General features: G+C 39.4%; 1 protein-coding gene across 1 annotated transcript; it reads left to right on the forward strand.

The window, feature by feature from the left end:
* Positions 1-6,507: 6,507 nt before the first annotated feature.
* Positions 6,508-23,570, forward strand: LOC104526772 (UV excision repair protein RAD23 homolog B-like; the record flags this gene model as incomplete). Its single annotated transcript, XM_010170320.1, has 6 exons — positions 6,508-6,669; positions 10,714-10,795; positions 13,028-13,107; positions 15,244-15,491; positions 18,910-18,965; positions 23,443-23,570. Coding segments are annotated over exons 1-6 (756 nt in total), but the record flags the coding sequence as incomplete, so codon positions are not given.
* Between the last annotated feature and the right edge of the window lie 784 nt (positions 23,571-24,354).

The raw sequence follows: 24,354 nt of genomic DNA on the forward strand, positions 1-24,354 counted from the left end.
TATGAATACAGCTAATTTTATTCATATTAGAATATGTTTTTATATGTTAGCCATTTTTCAAATGCATTGGCTCTTTGACCATAATTTTACCACTGCTTTATTTGAAAAATTCTTATACAGTTCAGCTGGCAGCAAGAAAAAGTTACCTTTGTACTTTTAATAATTTTGTCAATATAATGTACTGTATTTCTCAACAATCCAAACTTGTACTGCCATTCCCAAGGTGACCCGTAAACTGATAAGGTTGTAGGCACTTACGGATAGCTCTGTGCATGATGATGTCTTATATTTAAAGTCTATTTCACAGGTATGATTGATAAGCAAAGATAACTGCCCTTGATACAGATAACAACAGCCTGGAATGTGTTCCCTTTGGAATTTATGAGGGGTGAAGAGTACATGTTACTTAAAGAATAATATGAACAGATGTGTGCAGTCTTATTGCTGTCCTTGTGCATAGAAGGACGTATTTACTGGCAAACTTTTTGAAAATATTTTCATTGTATTTCTGAAACATAGGAGAGTACTTTCCTGGAGGGAGTTTACAGGGCTGTGTAAACTTATGGGACTAAAGGATATGGCCGCCAGTGTCTTCTCCCACCAAGGTTTGTGTCTTTGGTCACTGTTCCAGACAGGATGCTTGGGTGGAGTGTACTCACTGAAACAAATAACTTTTTATTTTACAGGATATGGTGAAGTGCAGTATGTCTTATCTAGGCCCTGTAAGGGCCAGGCAGGAGACCTCAGCAGCTCTCCTCCGTATGCTGCCCGCAAGGAGCATCAAATGAACAAGAAAAGAAGGGGAATAGGGCTTGTGACAGCTGTAAGCACACTGAGCCAGGCTGTGATGTAAAGGCTAACTGACTCTAGTTCTTCCAGTCGCTGTCATTCCCTGAGTTTTTGTAGCAGAGGCATGTTAAGGTCAGGAAGAGGAACAGATCTGGGGCTGAACTCTGTATCACCATTCCCCCATCTTGAATGTCTAAGCTTCACACATTGTATTTCTAACTTGTTTTTTATTTGATTATCTAAATGAATACCATTAATCCATATCTAAATAAAACTTGTTTTACCCCTCCAACTGGTTTGTCTGTATGCACTATTGGGAAAGGTTTTTTTAAAGTGTCTTTTTATAATTACTTAAAATGTCTTGTTGATTTTATTCATACACAAACCACTCTATTGCCTTTAGATTTGTCATAAATCAATTTGTGGATAATCTTGTTGTAAAAATTGTCTGCTTAAAGGTACTCATGTTGATTGGCATAAACAAGCCTCAGAGGGTTGACCATGCAAGAGTCACTCAGAGATTATAAGCTTTCTCCTTAAGACAGGCCCTTGTGGGTTCATAGGGAGCACTCAGGGTTGTCAATAGCCACATCATTCTGCTTTTTTTGAAAGCTGCAGATAGGTGAGCTTTTTTTTTTTTTTCCTGTTGCTTCAAGCTCTACTTTATGTTGAAATCTGTGTCTTCCAGCTGCATGTATGCAACTCTTTTAGTCGCTATTTTGCATCAGAAAACTGGCCCTATTGTCACCCCTTTTAAACAGGTCTTAGATCAGTTTTGAAATCCAGGGTAGAAGTGTGTACAGGCCAACTTTAAGATCAGAAATTAATTTTGTTCATCTCTGGTCAAGTATAACAGCAACTACTAAACTGATAAACTTCGCTTAGGTATAGAAGAGCTCAGTTTTGGAGAGGAAATTAGAAAGGCAGAGCTAATTGCTCAGGAAGTAGATGTCAGAGTAAATTCGGATTTAGTACCTTGCCAATTCCAGACTGTTTATCTTTCAGACCATGCTGCTTGTTTCTTTGTATACAAACTTTAGCACAGTAAGTGAAAATAGTAAATACAGGAGTTTATGAATGCTTTATATGGTCTGTGAGGCTGTTTTGAAATATTGGAATAATTTTCCGAGCCTTGTTTAGTTGAGTAAAAATGTGGGTTTTTTTCCAGTCACTCACTAACTTTATAAAGCTGACTGGATTCACAAGACTCTTGCTCTGCTATGGTTTTTCCCAATTACTGTATCTGTTACGCCTTTGGGACCCAAATTAGGACCGTAATCTGTTCATGCAAACATCGAAGTGGCCTCCTGACTAAATATGAGTGTCCTGTTTAGGAGGACAGTATAAGATATTACTGTAAATGTAGGTTTGTGCCAACAAAATGTGCTTTTATTATTTGTAGAAAGAAGTAGCTAGAGGCAAATGTGTTCTTATCAGTAAAGCTACTATAAAGCATTTACTTATGAGCCAAGTAGTTTCTTACACTCTGGACATTTCAATTGTAGGCACAATATATACCATGAATCTGTTGCTGATAATGGAGTTTAATGATAGTAAAACCTGTTGCACTGGTCAGTTTGTTGCTTCATTAGCTCGTTTATTGTCTAATACAACTGCATCATCCACACCTGGAGTGCTACATATATAGCAGTATAATGTGTGGCAACTATGTTTTCAAGGGCAGTGGGAGGGATAACTTGAGAATGGTAAGCCTAAATTCTAAACAGAAGTGTTTACACTAGCATGTCCTCCCTTTGGGAAGGAGAAGGAGGAGAGCAAAGCCCTTGGGACTGAAAGCTTTCATCCTTGTCTAAACGATGACTTTTCCCAAAGTCTGTGAGAAACCTGCTAGTCTGTTACAGAGGAGATGGAGATTGGTAGAGAATTATAAAGTAGATTAAAAGCCCCCTCTGCTCAGAGTTCCTTTTCAAAAAGAGAAACAGTTCAACTGTAGATAGGTTGGCTGGGAAGGTTTTTCAGAGTTAGTCTTGGGATCCATCTCTTCATAGTTCATTTATTAATTTGATAAGAATTTGATGATTTTGAGTACAAACCAGTAGAAACATGATGGAACTGAAAACAACAAAGTTTAATGTTTGTACTCAGTAGCATGCTTGGGGTTCAGTCTTTTGGAAATGGCTGTGGAATGAGCAGCATAGATTAATGAGTTGGATTCACTAAAAGATGAAGCCTTGAACCTCATAGATCCTGGAACTTCCAGTAAGTGTAGCAATGCCACTCAACTACATGTGTGCTGGCCCCCTGTTCCCAAGGGGAATGAATTTCCACCAGAGCAGGTGGAGGAAAGGAGTGCTAGGAGGGTATGGAAGACTGAGACTCCCATGTCTAAACTAAAGGACACTAAAGGGCCCTGGCTAGGGGCTAGGCTTAGCTCACAAGCTGGGAGAAAGATTTGATAATGCTGTATAAATATTTTACAGTGGTAAGCACCATGGGAGATGGGAAGGTTTGAATTATAACATCAGCATAAGAACAAATGAGTATTAATTGTCTGTGAATTAACTGGGGCTGGAAATTAGGCAAAGGCTTCCAACATCAGAATAAACTTTGAAGCAGCCTTGTGGTAGAAGAAGTAGCAAATGACCTTACTTGTCTTTGGGTGAAGGTGGATCAGATTCCTGATGAAGACTGTGATGAGGAAGGCGGGTATGTGGCTTAAGGTCAGAGGGAGTCCTTTTCAGTTTTGTATTCAGTTTCTCTATAGATGTCAAGAAATTCAGAAATGTATCTTGCCTGTGTTATACAGCCTGTGTAATTTTAAATTAAAATTGATGAAAGTATACTGTTTACCTTTTTATTAGGAATTATGTAATGTGTCTTTGAATCAACTGGTTTTTTTTTCCTCTTCTGTTTTAGCATAGTGCATCAGGTAGGAGAAATGGAAATTGGTGTGTGAGAGGGAAGGGATGGAATTTGCTCAGTGTACTGAACTATAGAAACTACTAGCCTAGATGGGACCCAGCAAGCCCTGCTTGCTGAGCTGACTAAAATAACTGTAGGGAACAACTGGGCAACCTATCACTAGCAGTTTCATGTAACCTGTTTTTAGAATGCCCGGCTGGGATGCATTTAAGGACTGGTATTTCTTCGGAAGACCTCAGTTTTTCAAATGGGAGTCAAGCAGCTCTAACTCTTTACTTTAACAGATTGCGTAGCATCTATTCTTGAGGACATTGTGTTCCACACAGTCTCCAAATAAGAGAGAGAGTTTTGCATCTAAATTCATAGGAGGCAGAAGAAAATAATCTTGTCTTATAAGTTGGCCACTGTAGTGTGATAGTGTGCTGTTTCTGGAACGTTAGGGTGTTTGCAGATGAATTGATGCTCATTCTTAAAGGTGTTGTCATGAAGTATGGGTAGCCTTTATTCTTCTTCAAAACAGAAAAAAAAATTGGATTCTCTGAGGACTGAAATATATTTCGAACTCTGATCAGGTGGAATAAAGATAGGTAGCCTGGAGGTTTGGTTTATGGATTTGTATTTTTGAGAAAAATATGTCATAATTTTATGGATGCAGAGGTTGACTGTATATCTTAAATATGCTTTCTAAGTTTGACAGATCAATGTGCTGGGTGTGCTTTCCCAAAATTAATTTTCACTTAATAACCGTGAACTGATGGTGTTGCTGAAGTCTAGATTGTCAGTGACCTAATTGGCTAGAGGCAACGTTTAGGGTGTTGCTCTTTTTAGCAGCTCACTGTACCACAAGCTGGAAGATGCATCTGCCTTTCTGAAGAGCAGTGAGGGCTTTTTTTTTTTTTTTTTGGTCTTGAAATGCTGTTCTGGAGCATTACAGTTTAAATCTAAACAAAGGTGGTTCAGACTGCAGTTTGATGACACACATGTTGTTTAGGGAGTGCTCTTACATATTCTGTTCTGTTGTCAGAGTTAAGGGCATGGGTATCTTCTCAGTAATTGATGCTAAGTCTTCAGTCACTCCAGTTAGAATTACAAGAGGAAATTTTATGCCACTAGCATGTTACTGTTAAATTGGATGTACCTGATGTTACCAATTCCTTTTTTATTCTGAGAATTAGTATTATATCCTCTGCAAATTGTTTCTAGCCTTTTAGGCTAGGCAGTGATAAAAGCCAAAAGAGCAGGCAGTCACTGTTTATAAAAACTTGCTTTCCAACAGGACAATGCTGATGTCTGCGGCTAACTGTATTCTCTTGCAGATTTAATCTATAGTAGTTAAGAGTTGGCTTAAGTAAAAGTCCTTTTCGTTTGCCCTTTTGAATAGATACAATCACTGAAGTGAATTAATCTGAGTTATGACAGATTCCCTTGTGTAAATTACTATTCCGTATAAAACAATATAACAGTGTTCTGAAATGTATTCTGTGGGAGTTACTTGACTATTTTTTATATTTTCATTTTAATGTCAACAATTTAAACTACAGCACAGATTTTTTAATTAATAATTTGGAACTCATGATGTATTAAGTTACTATCGATCACCATAACACATTGGATATCTTTGAATGGCAGAAGTTCACAGCAGAGCAAATGTCCATTTAAATGAGAGGCCTTTGTTAATTATCTTTGCCTTCACAAATGGCAGTGTGTCTGGATATAGTTAGAAAAATACTGAAAATCAGTTGAGCATGTTAAGCTTAAATTTGTTTGAGATTTTTGTAGACTGGGAGAGATGTGTCTGAAAATGGAAGTAATTTGTGTTTGAATTTAGTATGCGATTGTACTTAAACTGATTGACCTGTATGGCAAGTGCAGAGAATAAGGACGACCAGTACTGGAAGGTGTAGTGGCCTTCTCTCTTCAGCATTTCAATTTTTAAAAAATTCCTTTAAGAAGTTAGTCATGGCCACTGTATTGACAGGCTTTTGCCAAAGATTACTTCTGTTCTTTGAGGAGGAAATTTGTTGTTTGTTTCTGTGTTCAGCACCACTGTGGTTTGTGACAGCTGGTTGTGGAGGACCTCTAGGGATGCCTGGTACCAAGCTTGCACAGCTGGAGTCACCGTGCTTCAAGCAAAGACAACTCCAAGCACCAACTTGGCACTCTCCTCCTCCAGACTGCTCACAGCACTGCCCCTGTCAGAAAGCAAAGGGGGAGGAGAGATGGCTGCTTTCACATAACTTCGTGGTGTTATTTGCATTAATAAGAAGTACTTCACCAAGGCAGTAAATAGCAAACTCCTTCACATGGATGCAGTTATTGCATGGTAATTAATGTATGTGTTTATTCTGTCCTAACCTAAACCACAACATTAATAACAACGATGTCAAGAGTGGAATCCAAAAGGAGTTCGAGGACTGTGGAAAGGGGATTCTACAGCAGAAGTGTAGTCTCTTGGATGTCCACAAGGCTGAGGCTGCCTGTGGCTGCAGAGTTATTTTTCTGAGTGTAGTTATTTTTCTCCAGTGCCGCAGTACCAGGTGTGCTAGAACTGTGGTATAAACTTGAAGCTGAAGGAAGCTGTTCTGGAGCTGGCCCAGTCTACAGCAGAGTGGCAGATCTTGGAGCACTGTGGGGTTCCCTGAGACAGGGAAGTGCCAAGGCAACACAGAGACCTGCCAGGAGCCAGCAGCTCTCATGGAAGACACTGACAGTACCCAGGCTTTGCCAGAGCAACTGTGGCTGCCCCCACACCTACAAAAAGCAGCTGAGGAAGTGCAAGCAACCAGGAGGACTGCCAACGGAGCAGGCAATAGAGCATGGTGCAGAAGGGCGCGCATGTCACTCTATGAGTTCAAGATGGGAATTCAGTTTTTGGTCATCACCCTCTCAGAAGTCGAGCTGCGATATCCACCCAGCTATGTCCTCTGCACTCACCAGAGTGGATGCGGCAGCCCAGACAGCTTCCATGAAAACAGGCAGCCGTCCAGGTTTCAGGGTGTAGGAAGTGCTGGAGCCTTTCACTGGTGATGGATGGCAGTAGTGAGAACAGCTGTGTGAGGTGTGACCAAGCAGATGATCTGCTCAGCATGGTGGCAGAGCTATGAGAGGAAGTAGAAAGGTTAAGGAGCATCAAGGAGTCTGAGAAAGAGATAGACTAGTGGAACCATGCTCTGCCCTCCCTGAGACAGAAGCAGGAATAACCAGCAGAAAAAGAACAAAACAAAACAAAGAACAAGATCAAGGTGATCCTTTATCCTTCCCCCACCAGGCAGAGAGCAATAGTTCAAAGGAAAAGAGTGATGGAGGCGAGTCCATGCTCGGGGTGGCAGGCAAACTCCCTCCTTCCCTGCCTTGCCTTCCCAGGTGCCTCTGTACAACAGCTGTGGAGCTCTGGATGTGGAAGGCCAGTCAAAGGATGATGTGGATGACAGTCCATCTACATCAGAGGTGTTGCCAAGGTCAGAAGGGCCAACCCCTGTATTGCAGCCACCTCTGAGGAAAGAAAGACATGTTATAGTTGTAGGTGACTCCATTCTGAGGGGAACAGGGAGTCCAATATGATGGACAGACCCACCTCTTGGGGAAGTCTGCTGCCTCCCTGGGGCCCAGGTTGAGAACTTCACTAGGAAACTTCATAACCTAGTACAGCCTTCGAACTGTTACCCATTATTGCTCTTCCATGTGGGTGCCAATGAAGCCACAACATGTAGTCCAAGAGCAATCAGAATAGATTTCAGGGCCTTGGAGAGATTGGCAGGGGAATCTGGAGCACGGGTTATTTTTTCATCTATCGTTCCAGTTGTGGGCAGAGACATTGGAAGAAACAGACACCCAGGCTGTTAATACATGGCTCTGTGGCCAGTATCACCCTCACAGTTGTGGGGTTTTTGACAATAGGATGGTCTACATTGCACAGGGACTGATGACATCAGATGGGATTCACCTTTCTCCAAGAGGGAAGAGGGTCTTTGCTCACAAGCTAGTGGGGCTCACTGACAGAGCTTTAAACCAGACTTGAAGGGGGAGAGGGATAATATCAAATTTGCTTGTGACAGGCTGTGGGATGACATGACAAGGTCAGAGGGATGGAGTGTTTGCAAGAGCTCTCAGCCAGTTGCTCTGAGATGTGCTGGGTATGCTGCAGCACATTGGATGTCTTACAGAGGTGAGCCATGGACTCCTGAGGTAATAGGGGCCAACAGGGAAGCACCAATGAACTACCTCAAAGGAATTAAGGTGTCTTCCTCTAAGGTGACGTGGCCAACAGCCCAGCTGAAGTGCTTCTCCACCAACGTGCAGCATGGGCAATGAAGAGGAGGAGCTGGAAGCCACCATGCTGCTGGAAAGCTAGTTGCTATTACTGAAACATTCATCATTACTGATGAATCCCATGACTGGAATGCAGCTATTGATGGCTACAGACCATTCGGAGGGGACAAGCAAGGAAGGAGGGGTGGAGGGCTTGTGGTCTGTATCAGGGAATGTATAGGTTGTGAAGAGCTGTCTCTGAAGAGTATCCACAAGCAGGTTGAAAACTTATGAGTAAGAATTAGAGACCAAGGCAACAAAGAGAACCTTTGTGGCTGGTGTTTACTAGCAGCCACCTGATCAAGGGGAGCCTGTTGACAAAGCCTTCTTACACCAACTACAGGAGGCTTTGTGTCGCAGGCTCTTGTCCTGCTGGGGGACTTCCACCACCCCCAGATCTGCTAGAAAAGTAGCATGGTAAGCTGGAGGCAATCCAGGAGACTCTTGAAGTACATTGAGAATGACTTCTTAAACCAGGTAGTAGACAGCCCTACCAGAGAGGGTGTGACCTAATAGTCACCAACTCAAGTGAGTTAATTGGTGGTGTCAGGATGGAGGCAGCCTGGGCTGCAGTGGTCATACACTGGCGGAGTTCTCAGTCCTGAAGGGTGTGGGCCAAGTGAAGCGTAAAGTCAGGACCCTGAATTTTAAGAAAGCAAACTTCCAGCTCTTCAAGGATTTAGTCAGTAGCACCTCCTGGGAAACTACCCTCAGGGACAAGGGAGCAGAGCAGAGCTGGCAGATCTTTAAGGATGCTTTTCATAGAGTGCAAGAGCTCTTGCTCCCCAGGTGTTAAAAATCAGGCAAGGAAGGCAAAGAGACCAGCATGGCTGAATAGGGACCTGCTGGTCAAACCAAAGGGCAAGAAGGAAATGCACAGGCAGGGACAGGTATCCTGGAAATAGTATAGGGATGCTGCCCAGTTCTGTTGGGGTGGGGTCAGGAAGACCAAGGTGTGGGTGAACCTGTCCCTTTGGCAAGGGACAAAAAGAATAATAATAAGGGCTTCTACAGGTACATCAGCCAGAAAAGGGAGGTCAAATTTGGTCATCCAGAAGGTCATCCCCCCGATGAACTTGACTGGCAAACTGGTCACAACAGATGAGAAGGCTGGTGTATTCAACAATTTTTTTTGCCTCACTCTGCACTAGCGACCTCTCTTCTTCCACCTCTCAAGTCGATGGGTGGCAGGATGGGGGCAAGCAGAGTCCTTCCCACTGTAAGAGAAGATCAGCTTTGTGACCAACTGAGGAACCTGAACATACATAAGTCTATGGGACCTGATGAGATACATCGCAAAGTCCTGAGGGAATGAGCTGATGTTGTAGCTGCCAAGCCACTCGTCATGCTATTTGAAAAGTCAGGGCAGTCAGGTGAAGTTTAAATCCTTGGCATAGATCCAGTGATTGTGAGGAACTAATATGTGTGTTTAGCATGTTTAGCAAGGGGACCAGTGAAGGAAGAGGAGAAAGGTAACACAAAGGTCTAAGACATTATTAATGGACAAATAAATTGAAACCAGGAAGCATGACTGCATAGATGACAGATTTTAATTAAGCTGAAAATCACAAAGCTCAACTTCTCAGTAAATATTTACCGTTTAGCACCTGAAAAATATTGCTTTGGTGTATTTACTACTCAAGCAATCCTTATAGTGAGCTACAGCTTTAAAAATTAACAAAAAATGGTCATACAGCAGCTACCGGTAGCACAAGTAGTTGCCAGACCAGTTAAGCTGAATAGCTAGGTATAGGCATCTCAACTGCAGCATTTCATGAAAAAAGCTTATGAATAGTGAGGAAAAAAATCAACTTTAGAAGATAGAGTTAGTTTCTAGTAAGAAGTTCAAAACAGAATGGCTGTCTTTGTTTTGCATATATTGGGAGTGTCTGTCAGGAAGCAAGAAGAATTAATATTTATATACAGGCAGATTGTCTTAAAACATTATTTCAAATGTATCAGCACAGAAATGCTTCTACAGGAACATTCTTTATCTCCTCAGGATATTATGCAATCTTTCTGGAGAATGCAGGCGTTCTGATACATGACAACTGAACTAGTGTCATTTGAGCTGTGGTATGTGGTGCTCTGAAAGTGTCAACTATATGTCAGTGGTCTGCATAAGCAAGTAAATAAAGCAAAACACTTGCTCATGTAGGCTTAAAATTGCTATGCAAAGCTCCAGAAATTATGGGGGAGAGGAAAGAGTTGAAAAGGACTTACACAGAACAAGTGGGCAGTTTGCACAAGTCTTTGCGTATCAAGCTTTCAGGTAATTCCAGTGAGTTACATCAAATGTCATGATGATCTTACGAAACAAATCCCACAGGTTCTCTGAAGAGTCATTATGATGAAGAAAGCTATCAGCTGTGTATAGCATGTGTACCCCTGGCAATCAGTGAATTAACAAGGAGGGGAAATGGGTCAGTAGATAAAAGCATTTTTTGCCCAAATTTCTCAATTTTTCACTGTATTGTAAACTCATACTTAAAGACTTCTCATAGAGCAATTACTTACCTAATTTGATTAAGCATTAGAAATTATTTTGGAAGGGAAAACATTGCTCTACAAGCGGTTACAATGATGTCTCTGGAAGACTGATGTACTTAATCAAGATACGATGGAAAACTACTTTTTAGTATTTAAAACTTAGAACAAAGTGTGCTTAATTAGGTTTGTATTGTGAAACTTATTTTTTCCCTCCCCCTCATTAAGATTGTTTCTGTGCTTTAGGTGAAGGCACTGAAAGAGAAGATTGAATCAGAAAGGGGGAAAGATGCTTTTCCAGTAGCTGGCCAAAAACTAATTTATGCAGGTAATGGATATTTGAAGATACTGTATCTGAATCAACCTTATTTTTTATGTTGTTTAACTTTATGTAAAATGTTAAGTCTTCTAAAGATTGTAAGTACTGAAATGCAAACAGGTTTTAAAAAAACTGAAACAAACACAACAAAAAACCCCACCACTAACACAAAACCAAACCAACAGCAGACCTCATTGTCAAAGGGAACTTTTCATTTTGAATCAAAGTTTTTCAGGTTAATACATGTGTGTCTGTTGTTACCCTTATCTTAGAGCACGATATGCTAACAGCTTTAGTCCTGGGTGGGGTATGCTGGGTGAAGTAGAAATAGCTTTTGTTACAAGAAATCGGGATTTAAGTAGATCACATCTCATGTTCTGGGTTAACGCTTGTCTTTTGTTCAGCGTTCCTTTATGTACCTCGGAGAATTAAAAATCAGATTATTTCTTTTGTGTTAACAAAACCTACCACCAAATCCTTGCTATACAAAGGTACTTTCAAGCTCTCTTGTTAGAAACATGTATTCTCTGCTGGCAAAAAGCAGGCTAATGTCAGAGAAAGACATGGAGTTACTTCATTTGAGCTAACAGTTCAAATTATTTTTTTGCAATATTTTTTTACTGTTTTCTACCTAGCTGGTCCATTCTGGAACCAATACAAAGATCCATTTTTTTTGTTCTCACTTCATGTCAGAACTTTAAAAGTTCTATTCCAATACCCTTTCTAGTGCTTTTTCCTCTCAAACCACGATTGAAAGAAACTTTGGTCTTTTTACTTCTTCGATGTACTACTTTGTAAACCGTACTGGTTTTCCACTTCTAATAAGCTAAAGCCAGTGACTGCAATAGAAAGATGCTAATGGTAGAGAAGCTGGGAGTCTCTCTGTGTTTGTACAGACACATCAGGACTCTTTCTTAGCAAGTTTTATGTCCCTTGTACTTCGGCGGAGGGAATGCACATCAAGAACATGAAGTTAAAAGTTACGTGTATAATAAAGAAATATGAATAAGACAGAAGGCCTCGTGCAATGTCTATAATTTCATGACACTCTTAATATTATGTTTCTGTGATTAAAAAAATTAAGGGTTGCTTAAGATCATATGATGTGACCAGTATTTTCAGAAACCAGAATTTATCTGCAGCATTGTGTAATCCTCACAAGCAGTAGGAAATGTAGGAAACACCATTTAGAATTGAAGACCCTCCAAAGATTGATTATATTTTTTTCTTAGACAAGAGATACGACAAGGGTGTATTGATGACATTTTTACTTTAATTAAAACGAGCTTTGAAACTTTGATAGTTTGGTGAAGCATAGTGATATCTCATCTGAACCTGATTAAAAGTATACTATTTGTTGTTAAAAATGCTTGCAATTTTTTTAACAAATGGTTATGCTAATCAGTAGTGAGGTAGATCTCTTGTATTGTCATCTGTATTGTGGTAGAGTCTAGAAACCCTGAGAGTGGTGTGTCCTGAGAAGATTCAATGTTTGCTTATGTACATTGTGCAAGCTGCTTCCCTAAAGTGTCTATAAACCAGAAAATTGTAAGTAAACCTGTATCGATTCAGAGCCAGGTGCTGTACCAGGTGCTATGAAACTCACTGAAATACAGACTTAATTTTCTGATTTGTGATACTGTGATACTCTAAATCAGCTTATCCTAAATAGAGGTAGTCTATGTGGTTTAATGTGTTTCTGAGTTGTACGTGTAAGGCAAACCTGCTTTGCCACAGTACCGTCTCTGCTCATGAAACATCAGAAGTAGTAGTATCACAAACAAATATTTCTGGTTTTGTCTGATCATTTTTTTTAATCCTTCTGTTTAGGTAGCAGGATATGGAATGATTCTGGCTTTTTCTAACGCTTTAGCCTTTTAAGAACAAATAGTTAAATTTGCAAAGTCACAAACTTGTCTAATGCAGATAAACTTAGTCTGTGGCATGGGACTGTAGTTTGCTACATCTGAAGGGCAAACAAGATAAGCAGGAAGGAATTTTCTTACTGTGTCTAGAGTGTGTAAGCAGGCATAAGTTACTTAGTTAAGCTTATTGTATGCTAAAGCCTTTCCTTTATATTATGTGTATCTGCATTAACACTTTTTGTAGGGTTATTAATGTTTATTAATCTACATAAGATGTGTTTTTACGGGTTTTTTTATGAACTGCATTTGTATGAGGGAATTCCAAGATTCTCTGTTGATCTATTAAGTAACTTTAACTGTCCGTTTAATTTGCCAGGTAAAATCCTTAATGATGACACTGCTCTTAAAGAATACAAAATAGATGAGAAGAACTTTGTGGTGGTTATGGTGACAAAAGTGAGTAGGCCTTATTATTTTAAAGGAAATTGCATTTATTCCTTGTTTTCATTGTGACAAGTGATTGTGTATGCCTGTCCTTAAAACTAGTGGAATTTGATAATGTGAAAGTTTTGGTCAACAGTAAAAATAAATGCTTGTGTGAATGGATACAAAATACTGCTTCACAGTCCTAGTTTACCTATGCTGATTGTTGTTGCTGTTCTGTCCTGAATGTTTATATCCAAGGGAAAATGTTCCTGTGGCTGATTTTACTATTTCTTCTTTCTTGTCTCTCTGCGTTATTTTCCTAGTGATATTATTAAAAGGAAGAAGGGAAGATCGTTTGTTACTAAATCCTATGTACAGAACTCTTCCAGTCTTGCTATGTTGCTTTTCAAAACTCATGGCTGTTTCTTTTGTCAAGCTCAACAGCTTAAACCACCTGAGAAAGGATACATGTGCCAACCAACAGGCTTGTGTGTTTTGAATTACTGCAGTGGCAAATTAAAAGGAATGACTGTGACATGTATTTGAAGTATCCCTCCTCTTAACCAGTCACCAGATTGCTTCCAGGAAATCAAGCCAATGACTTTCTAGGCATTTCCAGACCCTTGGGATCTGAATAAAACTGTCCTCATCTCTGTCTTGAGATACAAACTTAGTTTTGGAGTTAGAGGTCCTCCTTCTGGCAACGAAAACCTATATTCAGTTGCCCATCACTTCTGTCTGGAATTGGCTCATTAGATTCTCTGTTTGAACCCGTTATTGCTATCTTCCTGAACAAACAAGTGTTCTAGTCTGGTTTGTCTGGAGAAGAGGCATTTATCAGTGCAAGAAAATAGGTGCAGATGGGATTTCAGAGTACAGCTTTCACTTGGTTTATATCAGAAGAGACACAGACCTCCATGGAGGAGGGATGCTAAATGTAATGCCTTCTTAAAGAACGTACCTGTGTTTGAGTTGGGCAGTTCTTCAGTGCTGCGGTCTTTTTGCGAAGTCTTTAAACTCAGTTCCCTTTCCTTGATTCTTTTGTGGGTAGGACATGCCCTAAGCACACATACGCGCAACCGATAACTTTGTCTGGTGCTTAGATGGGTTTCAGTGTTTTTCTTTGAATGCTTCTTAAAATGTTCCTTATTGTGCCTCTCATGTTAGAAGCTATTTATTTGCGACCTCTCTTTCCTTTCAGACAAAAGGAGGAAATAATTTTTTCCTACAGTTTAAGCAAACTTTGTCTGAAAGTGATTCAACTTGAATAAGTGGTTGTGTTTACCTTGTTAAATTTCAGCTATTTATGCTGGTATGGCAGGGGTGCAGGTCAACCTTGACAGTCCTGAATATTTGTAGGTAAGAGACTACAGTGATACAGCTTTCAGAAGTGTAATTCCATACCTTATCTGGAAGTTACATGCATTCTGGAAAGTGTAATTTCTATATAATGGGATTAATACTACCTCCAACCAAAATTCATGTTTCCAGTAAAGAAGTGAAGATTAATTACAATTATATGCAAATATTATCTACTCTAAAGTTATTGCTGTAGATTTGGTATTCCTTGATTCTCCTGGATTTTTGGTGCTCGCTACAGAACTCAAGTGTGTGAAATGTCATTTATGTGTAGTGTTTCGAATGTAAAGAGTGCATAAGTAAAACTTGTTGCAGGTTAAATTTAAATTTTTTAGCATTTCATTTTCCAGCCAATACCATTCATAATTAATTGTGATTTCTGTCTTTAGCACTTTTTTCCAAATTTGAGTGGTGAGAAAACCTTATGCTTGTTACTTGTCAGAAGTCTTTTGACAAGTGTTTTAGTTTCTTCTGAAAAATGCGCTTTTGTAAAACACAGAATTGTTTTCATATTTAGAGTGTTGTGGTCTATAAATATATATATTTTATCTTTGCATTTGACTTTATACTCAAATAGTGTGACTGCTTAGGGATCTAAAGAAGTACATTAGTGACACTGTCAGTTGCCTGTTTAAACACAATATAAGGCATTATAAATTGAATGTCTTACAATATTGTAATATTATGCTCGATGTTGAGGCAGCAATGTCAAACACAAATGGTCCTAACAGAATTTAATGTGTTGACTATAGAAAGCGTGAATTTAGGAGCTTTGTGCTGTGTCTGAATTCTATTGCCTTCCTATAGCCTAAAGCAGCAGCTGGAGCAACTCTGCAGTCAAATGCTACTACTGCTGTTAGCTCGACAGCTGCAGCTCCCACACCAGTCACCGCACCAATCCCTGCTGCTGCCCCTGTGCCAGCTCCTGTCCCGCCGCCACCAATACCAGATGCAGTTGCTTGTGAGTCTCCACCTGTGAGTGCTCCTACAGAAGAGAAGCCAGCAGAAAAAACAGCTGAGGCACCAGCTGCTGTCAGTCCATCATCATCTGACAGGTATTTGTGAACCCCAAAAATGTCTTCCCTGTCCATTTCTGTTGCTTCTAGTTTTGATTTTAAGTTGAATTTTCCATTACAGTAGTAGTCCAATAATTTTCTCTGTTCTACATAATTTTTCTGCTTTCTTAAATGTAACTTCAATCTCTGGCTCAATTATAACATTACTGATGGTAACAAGTGTCCCTCCCTGTTCACACCTTCTCCTGTGGAAAGTGTCTTGGGACTAAACCTATAGAGTAGAGAACTAAATGACACAGGACTTGTTCTCCTCTTAGGCATTTCAGAGTTACTGTGGCACAGGTTTCTTTTCAGACTGAGGATATTCACCCGTGTGGGGATTTCCTGTTCACAAAGCTCTTAAAGATTCAGAGGGATGTGTCCTGTCCTATTCATAGACCTCTGATTGTGTTTTGAATCACATTGGTTAGATTTGAACCATGAGTTCTTTATTCCTGTGAAAGTCTCTTAATTTCTGGAAAGAGCTTTATCTTTCAAAGTGTAGACTTTAGTATTGCTTGTAATCATGTAATGTCTTAAAGCTACAAGCTTATTTATTTTTGAATGCTCCTTGACCCATCTGCAGGTAGTTGTGGGAGGTAAGATAGCTTTTAGCCTCAATTCTGTACATTTAAGAAAATCAAATGGAAGTTAGAGGTTTCAGCCATGTGGTATACCGTGGCTTTTTTTTTTTTCCTCACTTTAAATTTCTTAAGTATTGCATGGGATAAAAATGTTAACTGTAATTTAATGGTCTTTGAAGAACTGTATAACATCAAGTCTTCATTTTTCATACACTGGTTTTCAATTATTTGAGTGTTATTTGTGAATACTGGTGCACAAGATGTTAATTTTTGAAGTGATTGTACTTAAACACCATAAAATTTATTTGATGATAAGCAAACAAAACTTGCAATTGCCCAATATCTTGAAAATGTAATTACAAATTTGTTGTGCTAAATACCCTAATTGATAATTTAATTTTGCCGTTTTGAGAAATTGATATATTTTTAAAAGGGAATAAAATGAAGTTTCATTTATCAGTCAAATAACTTACGATTTTTTTGTGTTAATAGATGGGGGTTTTTGCTGCTCAGTTTGTCCTGTAGGTGCAAAGATTAGATTAAATCTTTGATAAGGAAACAGTGCTTTCCAGGTTTTCCACATACAGGTTTTAGTGTTGTAACACTGCAGTAAGGGAGCCTCAAATGTACATAGTTAACAGGAAACGAGCATAGTTTAACAAATACATTGTAGTTATCACCTGCCTTGATTTCAGTGAGTACTGCTTGTTTCTGATTTGCTTTAGAAGTTAGGTTCCTAAGGATGGTGAAGATTTATTGAGCCATGGCCAGGCAAGCTGTTTTGCTTTTGCTCCTTTTCAGTTGTAAATCTTAGTAGTGATAGATAGTAGTGAAGCATCCTTGTTGGAACAAATTTTTTCTTACATAAAAGAAATGCATCTCTGTAAAATGCCTTGTCAGATTTTTAATGGCATCTTCCCAAAACTGATTCCGATTAATCTGATGCCCTTTCAGTTGCTGATAGGAGTTGCCGATTCTGGTAGCCTGATAGATGCAAGGCTGCTGCAGCTCCATGGCCCTAGGTCTATCAAGTATAAAGATTGAACATGTATTCCCAGTACATACGCACTATACGTCGATGACTCTGTATACGGCTGGCCTCATAGGTCAGCACAGGCAGAAGAAACCAGCACTCGGGCAACCATAGAGCACTAGCAGTCTCATCCTGTTCCTGTTTGGCTACTAGTGCAAAATACATACGTATAAACGTACAAATGAACAATACAAGTTTCTCCAGTAGCTGGCCTCTAGATCTCCTAGTCTCCCAAGTTTTTGGTACCTGGACATGTGACTACCTGAGCCCTGCAACCCTGCTCCAGTCTCTGGTATTCACATTCATGTTGCACACATATGCGCCCACATATACACAAAGGATCCATCCAGGAACTGGCTGTAGACATGCACTGAACCTGGTTGCTAGTCCCTAGATCTCCTGGTCTCCCAGTTGCCTCATTCATGGACACACCAGCAGGACTAACTGGTTGAGGCCTATGACCTTACCAGTAGCTGACCACTGGATGTTACAGTCTTACCAGCAGCCCCTCTCTTGGACCGTCCGGTCTCTGCAGCAGCTATCTCTGACTTACAGCCAGGCTCTCAAGCCTCTTACCCTAGTCACTATAGTCAAACTTGATGCTTGCTGGTGGTTGCCCATGTGCCAATGTATGCATCCACACAACATGCATGCACCCTAGTCTTTTCAGTTGCTTACACTCCAGGCGTGTGGACCACTATGGCCCCTTCTCCAGTTGCTGGCACTGGTCTGGTCTCTGCAGATATGTGGATCCCTGTGATTCATGGTTCCCTGTCCAGTTGTGGGAACTTGCTACTTCCCTACCCACACTCACGCCGGCACAGAGAACCCCAGCAAGAAGAAATAGTTAGAAATTTAATTGAATTAGGAGGTAAGATGGGACTGGTCAGCTGGTGCAGGGCATGGCCAGGCAAGTGCTGTTTACATGTGACTGTCCCTTTTTCTCCTCTTTTGGCTCTCTTTACCCATGCTTTTCATCTGCAGGGTGCTTTGATGCTTCCCTTTCCCTGCCTTTGGTTCTTCCCCTAGATATCCTGTAAGTCTCGCACAATCCCCCAATGCTTTTTCCTGGTACCCCATTATAAGTTGCACCACCCTGTAGGCAGTTATACCCTTGATCTGTAAGGAGACCTGGAGACCCTCTCCCATTGATTCATCAGAGGTGTCACCCTGAGATCAAGGGGTTCATGCTTTAAGTTGCAGCCCTGGGAGGAACCAGGAGAGGGTCACCCTTGGCTCTGACTGAGTTAACTGGGGTTCCTCTGCCTGGTGTTGTGCCCGTGTTCCTTGGTGTTCATGGAGATGAGCCTTTAATCCTGTAATTTAACAGCTTTGATAACTTGAGATGTAGTAGTCACAAATGTTGGCAGTTTGCAATCATAGGATTGTAGGATACTGAGATTGTAGTAAGTGCTTGGCACTGACCTCCTTAGGTCCTCATTGAGGTAAAACTGGTGACTATGGGGAAGCAGTTAGTGAGACTGCTCTGTGCTTTTGAAAATCTACCTTGTTCTACCACCCTTTAAAGCATTCCAGCGAGCAGATGGTCAGTCCTTGAGCAGATGGGGAAGAGCCAAACTACTGGGGGCAGGGGGGAAGGTTGACCTTTAAGTGTTAAGAATGGTAGCATTGTAAGTTTGTAAAATCTGGTCTCGTTGTAAGACCAGGAGAGAGCTCTTCGGAAAGCTTTGTTGGTTTTTTAGAAACAAAAGGGGCTATTAGAGTTACAGCTGCTGCTGCTTTTTTTGAAAAACTTTTCCAAAGTTTTGTAATTACCATTGCACTTGTCTTCATCTTACAGTACAACAGGTGATACATCTCGATCAAATCTTTTTGAGGATGCTATAAGTGCACTTGGTAAGTGGAGTGTTTTTTTAATGTAGACATTATTTTGGTGCAGCAGAAACAAATGACAGATTAGCAGATGTTGACATTATCTTCTGTATCTGTCATTGTTAAAGTTATAATCAAACTACTCTTCTCTAAGACCTGAAATTGTATCTTAAAACCAGCATCAAGAACTTCTTTACTGAAGAATATTTCACTTCATACATTTTCATTGTGTAAAAGGAAGATCCTTATCATTCCTGGGTTGGTTTTTTTTTCCCCATTTGCCCTAATTTCTCTTCTAAGTATTCAGTTTGAAGTGGCTTGGATAGAAGACTGGACATAAGTATGTGTACAATTTTCACCTTTCCTTTCCGGGGTGCAGGGCTGATAAAATGACTGCCTTTATTATTCACTTGTTCCAGCTTTGATAGTACTGTCTTTTGACACATTTAAAATTAGATAAATTCACTAAATCTGCTACTCTCTTGGTTGAGGAGTGAATATACCTGTATACTTATAGTCAATTCACTTTTCTTTTGGCAGTTTAAATGTCTTTCATTTCTCAGTGGAATAAACAGGGTGAAAACAATAGAAAGTTCTGCCCCTCATGCTGATTCTGGTAGCTAGGAAATTACTAGGCAAACTCACAACTCCTTACTCCTGCTTAAATTTTTTGGAAGGGATTGATTTTTTTTTTTTTTTTTTTAGAGTTTAGCAAATTAAGGCACAGAAATAAGAGGGAGGAGGATTTTTTATTTTGTCTTAACTCTGTAAACATTAAACTGCAACTTGTTACAGAAAGTTAAACTAATCAAAGAGTTTCGCTTACATTTTTTTCTAGCGGTGTGGGGATGTTTGGAGGCAGATGTTGTTATTAAGCTACCCAGGGTGATTTAGGAGCAGTAGTAATGTTTTACCTGTATTGGTGGTAGCCACCAGGTTTAGTCTGTCTAACTGCAGCTTAGGTCTTGTCTTATGACATGCTGTTTTAGGCTGAAGAAATGTATGAGCTGAAATATCTGATAGGTACTGTAGGAGACAACCAGTCGAGTTCTGTTAAAGTGACTGCTGCTACCAAAGATGCTGCAGGTTTCATTAACCATTCATTATACCTTAGTGGCCAAGATGTGGTCATCATAAATAATACTCATGTTAACAATAATGACCAACAAGTTTAGTTAAGCTGGTGGTCTTGATTCAGTTATCTACAGAAAAAAAAAAAAAAATGTCCTTTCACGGTTGCAGGAGAGCATCACCTCACTATCCATTTTATATGGAAGTTTTGATTGGTATCCTATACAGTAAAACCATGTGTCCCTAACAGTTTGGAAATAACAGGCACTGAGTGTAATTTCCTGGATGAGCATACTGCAAGAGTTACGTGCCAAAAAGCTTTCAAAGGCAATAGGCATGAACTTCGGTTCTTTTACTTGAGAAACTGTCCTAACAGGAATTTGCTTGCACAGATCCATGTAGAATGTTTTTACATCCTAAGTAGGATCCTAGGCATGTTCTTACTGTGGCCTCTCAATTACGTTGTCTGAAGATAATTGACTTTGTTTTAAGATCAGGGATTGGTTTCTACTGAATTGCTTTTGTTTTCAGTTAGATATGCTGACTGAAAACTGATGGGGCTTTGTGTGTTACACACAGTTCCTGTGCAACCATATCTTTCACTGAACAGCCTAAGCCTTCTTTAGGGCGTGGGACAAGAATTATTGTGGGGAATGTGATAATGTGATGAACTGGAATTGAAAGCTAATCCAGCTTTAAAACATAAATTTGCAACAGCAAAGGGCAGGATCAGTTCAGCATTGACCTCACAAACATTCCCAGCAGCGCTATATAGAGATAGGCCTGACTCTATATCATGACGTTGCTGGTGTGCAATTCCTGAATTATTATTCTTAGTCTGACTTTTGCACAACTGGTATAAGCAGACTCTATATGGAGTACATGTGCCTAAATTCACAATGTTTCCTTCTTTGGCTTTTAATTATGGCTTATGTAGCAGTCTGTCCAGAACAAGTTGACCTTCTTGCATCTTTTTTTTTTCCTGTACCAAATCTCTCATACTGTTCTAGTCTCTACCTAGCATATACTGAAAGAGCACTACAGAAATCTTTAAGTAGTAACTAGCTGGATCAAAAAGTGTTCTGTCTTCTGTTTACCTTGATTAGTTTGCATAGTAGTTTTACTTGGCTAGCAGCCAAACAGCTAACAGCTGCTCACTCTCTCTCCTTGCCTGGGGAACAGGGGAGAGAATTGGAGGGGTAAGTAAGGGTAAGGAAACTCAAAGGTTGAGATAAGAACAATTTAGTAATGGAAAAAAATATAGCTTAAAATAATAATTGTAATAGTAGTAATAATAAAATATACGAATGACTGATACACAGTACAATTGCTCACCACTTGCCAACCAAGCCCAACCCATTCCTTGATAATGACCCCAAAGGAGTGACAATCCCAAAACCAAAACTGCAATCCAGGAAGAATGAGAGCCTGAGAGAGAGAGAGAGAGAGAGAGCCCGAGAGACCCTCATTAATATACTGAGCATGACGTTATATGATTTGTCCCATTGGCTTATCCAGATGCCAGTTTGGGTTTGCTGATTTTGATATTCATCCCCCCACCACCACCAGTGAGCTTTGCACTTGCAGACTAGCAAAACACAGGGAAGTTGGAAAGTCCTTCATCTTCCAGTGACAACTGAAAACATTAGTATGTTATCAGTGTTCTTGTAAAAAAATCCCATACTGAAACCAAAACACAATGCTATTCTAGCTACTAAGAAGAAAACTAGCTCTGTCCCAGCTGAAAACCAGGACACTGTTATCAATAGTAGGGGTAAACTACTGCTGTGTAAGAAAGAACGTGAGCAGTAGGTTTATCAAAATCACTATGTTGGGACAATTGTTGGCTTGTCATTTTTGCTTCTCTGAAAATATGTACAGAAATATGTATCTTTTGGTGTCTGGGGTTTTTTTGTCTTTGAAAAAATGAAAGTAGATGTAAAATGATTGATCATGTAGTCGTATATGAAGACATGAACTTACCATTCCTTAAATTCAGGTTGGCGCTATTATTTTGAAGTCTGAACAATAAATACTCAAATTAGTCAGGGGTTGTAAATCCTTTATTTGTCTTATGGATAATGCACATGTATCCTTGGGCTAGTGCAGTTATTATTTTTCTTGAGTATATTGCCCTCAGTTATACATACACTGATTAATTAGAAGCATTCTTTAGAAATCAAGTAATGTGGTTTTGTTAACGTTGTCTTGAGTTAAACACCTCCCTAAGGGAATAAAACTTGATATTTTCTTTGCTTATTTTAATTTTGACTTACTTGAGTTAATGGAGTGACTGTAGTAGTATTTGTTTCCTCTGCTTTTTTTAATCTGTTGGTTTTTATGGTGATTGGTAATTTAACTCTCCTGCCACTAGTTTGCTAGTGTTACAGGGTTGGTAGTAGAGATTCAGGATTACCTTTATCCATGGAAGGAAATGGTATTTTAATGCCTGGGTTTGGGGGGTTTTTTCTGGTTTTGTGTGGGAAGATAATATTTAAGATGTAGCTCAGTTACAATTTACAATAAAATAGCTTTTTTAAAAATTTGTTGTTAAACTTGCTGTCTTTGCTTTTAAGGAAGGCAAATAAAATGGATTATGAAAAGAGATAGTAATTTTCCCAAGGATACCATTAGTGTAGTAATTGTCCTTAAAATGCTCCATATATTATGTGTATACCCTTCTGTCTTGATGGCTGCAAGTGTAGGCCAGTTTTAGTCCATTCATGCTGTAAGAGGTGGGGGATTTTATGTGAAGGATGTCTACTCAAATATATATGATTTAAATTAGATAACTTGTTCTGAACTGTAACTGAGGTCTTGAGTAACTTTCCTAGATGTAACTTTTAAGTCTTCAGCCTGACTGGAAATTGTCCATGTTAAATTGTTTAAATGACTTTGATCGTTACCACCAGCATGTAGCAATATACAGTTTTAACTTGGTCACCACTATTTGTCATCTGTTTAACCATATAATAGTGTAAAGTCTTTGTTTTGGAAAAACCTTAATGGCTGACAGATGGCAGGCAGATTTCTGCCTAGAAAGTTTAATTTCAAAACTTACACTGCAGGAGACTTTTCTTGTTTACATCAGGAATTGAATATTAGCTGTGAGGATGCTCTTGACCTTAAATGAAAGCATACAGAGGGAATGTTATTTCAGTTATGAGTACAGAAGTATCACAAGTGCTGCTGTTCTCAATAGAAGTTTGCATTGTGTTCACTATCCTCTATTATTCCTATCAAATGCATAATGAAACCACCAGAATATATTCGGAGTTAAAGCAACAGAACCATGGCAAGTTTAATATGAGCTGTTCTTTAGTCTTCAATTAATTACTCAAATTTGGTTAGAAATGAAGTTTATCCATTGAAACTTTTTAGTGCTTTTTTTTGCCTTATTACCTGAAAATGGTGGTCATGTTACTTCTAGTGACAGGTCAGTCCTATGAGAATATGGTGACTGAGATCATGTCAATGGGGTATGAACGAGAGCAAGTAATTGCGGCGCTGAGAGCCAGCTTCAACAATCCTGACAGAGCGGTGGAATACCTTTTAATGGTGAGCAGTTTATTTTACCTACACTCTGTTCTTTCACTTTTTATGTAGTCCTCACTAAAGAATAACTTTAACTTTGATTTACTTTTTATTTTAAATATTATTCAATCAGTGAGTAATATGTGTTTGTAGAGGAACAGTATTTCTAATTGGAGTATCTGGAAGGTTGAGATTCAGATTTTGAGGGTCATAATGTGTTATAGGAAATACTGAAGTCATCCCTAACTACCTGTATTACTTCTTTGCTTTTATTGTTTGCTGATTTGTGTGGATGTGTGTGTAAAGTATGTACCGTCACAGTAATAGTTTTAACTGCCAGTGGCTGGCTCAAGGAATGATTTCGTGTCACATCTTAGTGACAGCATTAGCTGTATTTTTATATTAGTATCACAAAGGCATTTTTTTAAGTTCTAGATCATTGTTTTTACTGATAATGCAGTGTTCTTAGTAATAAATATTCCAAACAGAAAGATTTGAGAGTTTTTTGAAGTGCGCTTAATTTAACTGTTGTTTTAATTTAAGCAGTGTTTTGGAGAAGAAACAATTTCTCATTTGATAAATATAGGTTGAAGGGTGAAATGAACTTCATTTGGGTTGAGAGGAAATGGAAGAGTAGCTTCACTTTAATGGAAATCTTGTGAGTTGTTTTAGGGGTTTTTTGTTTTACTTCTCATTGTGTACCAATCTGACAGGTGAATGGTAACCACCAGAGAATCTGTCTGGGAACTTGTTGCTTAATTGATATTTCTGGTGCATTTAGAATCATAGAATCATTTGATTGGAAGAA

Source organism: Antrostomus carolinensis, unplaced genomic scaffold (assembly GCF_000700745.2).
Source record: "Antrostomus carolinensis isolate BGI_N321 unplaced genomic scaffold, ASM70074v2 scaffold16556, whole genome shotgun sequence".
NCBI classification, from domain to species: domain Eukaryota; kingdom Metazoa; phylum Chordata; class Aves; order Caprimulgiformes; family Caprimulgidae; genus Antrostomus; species Antrostomus carolinensis.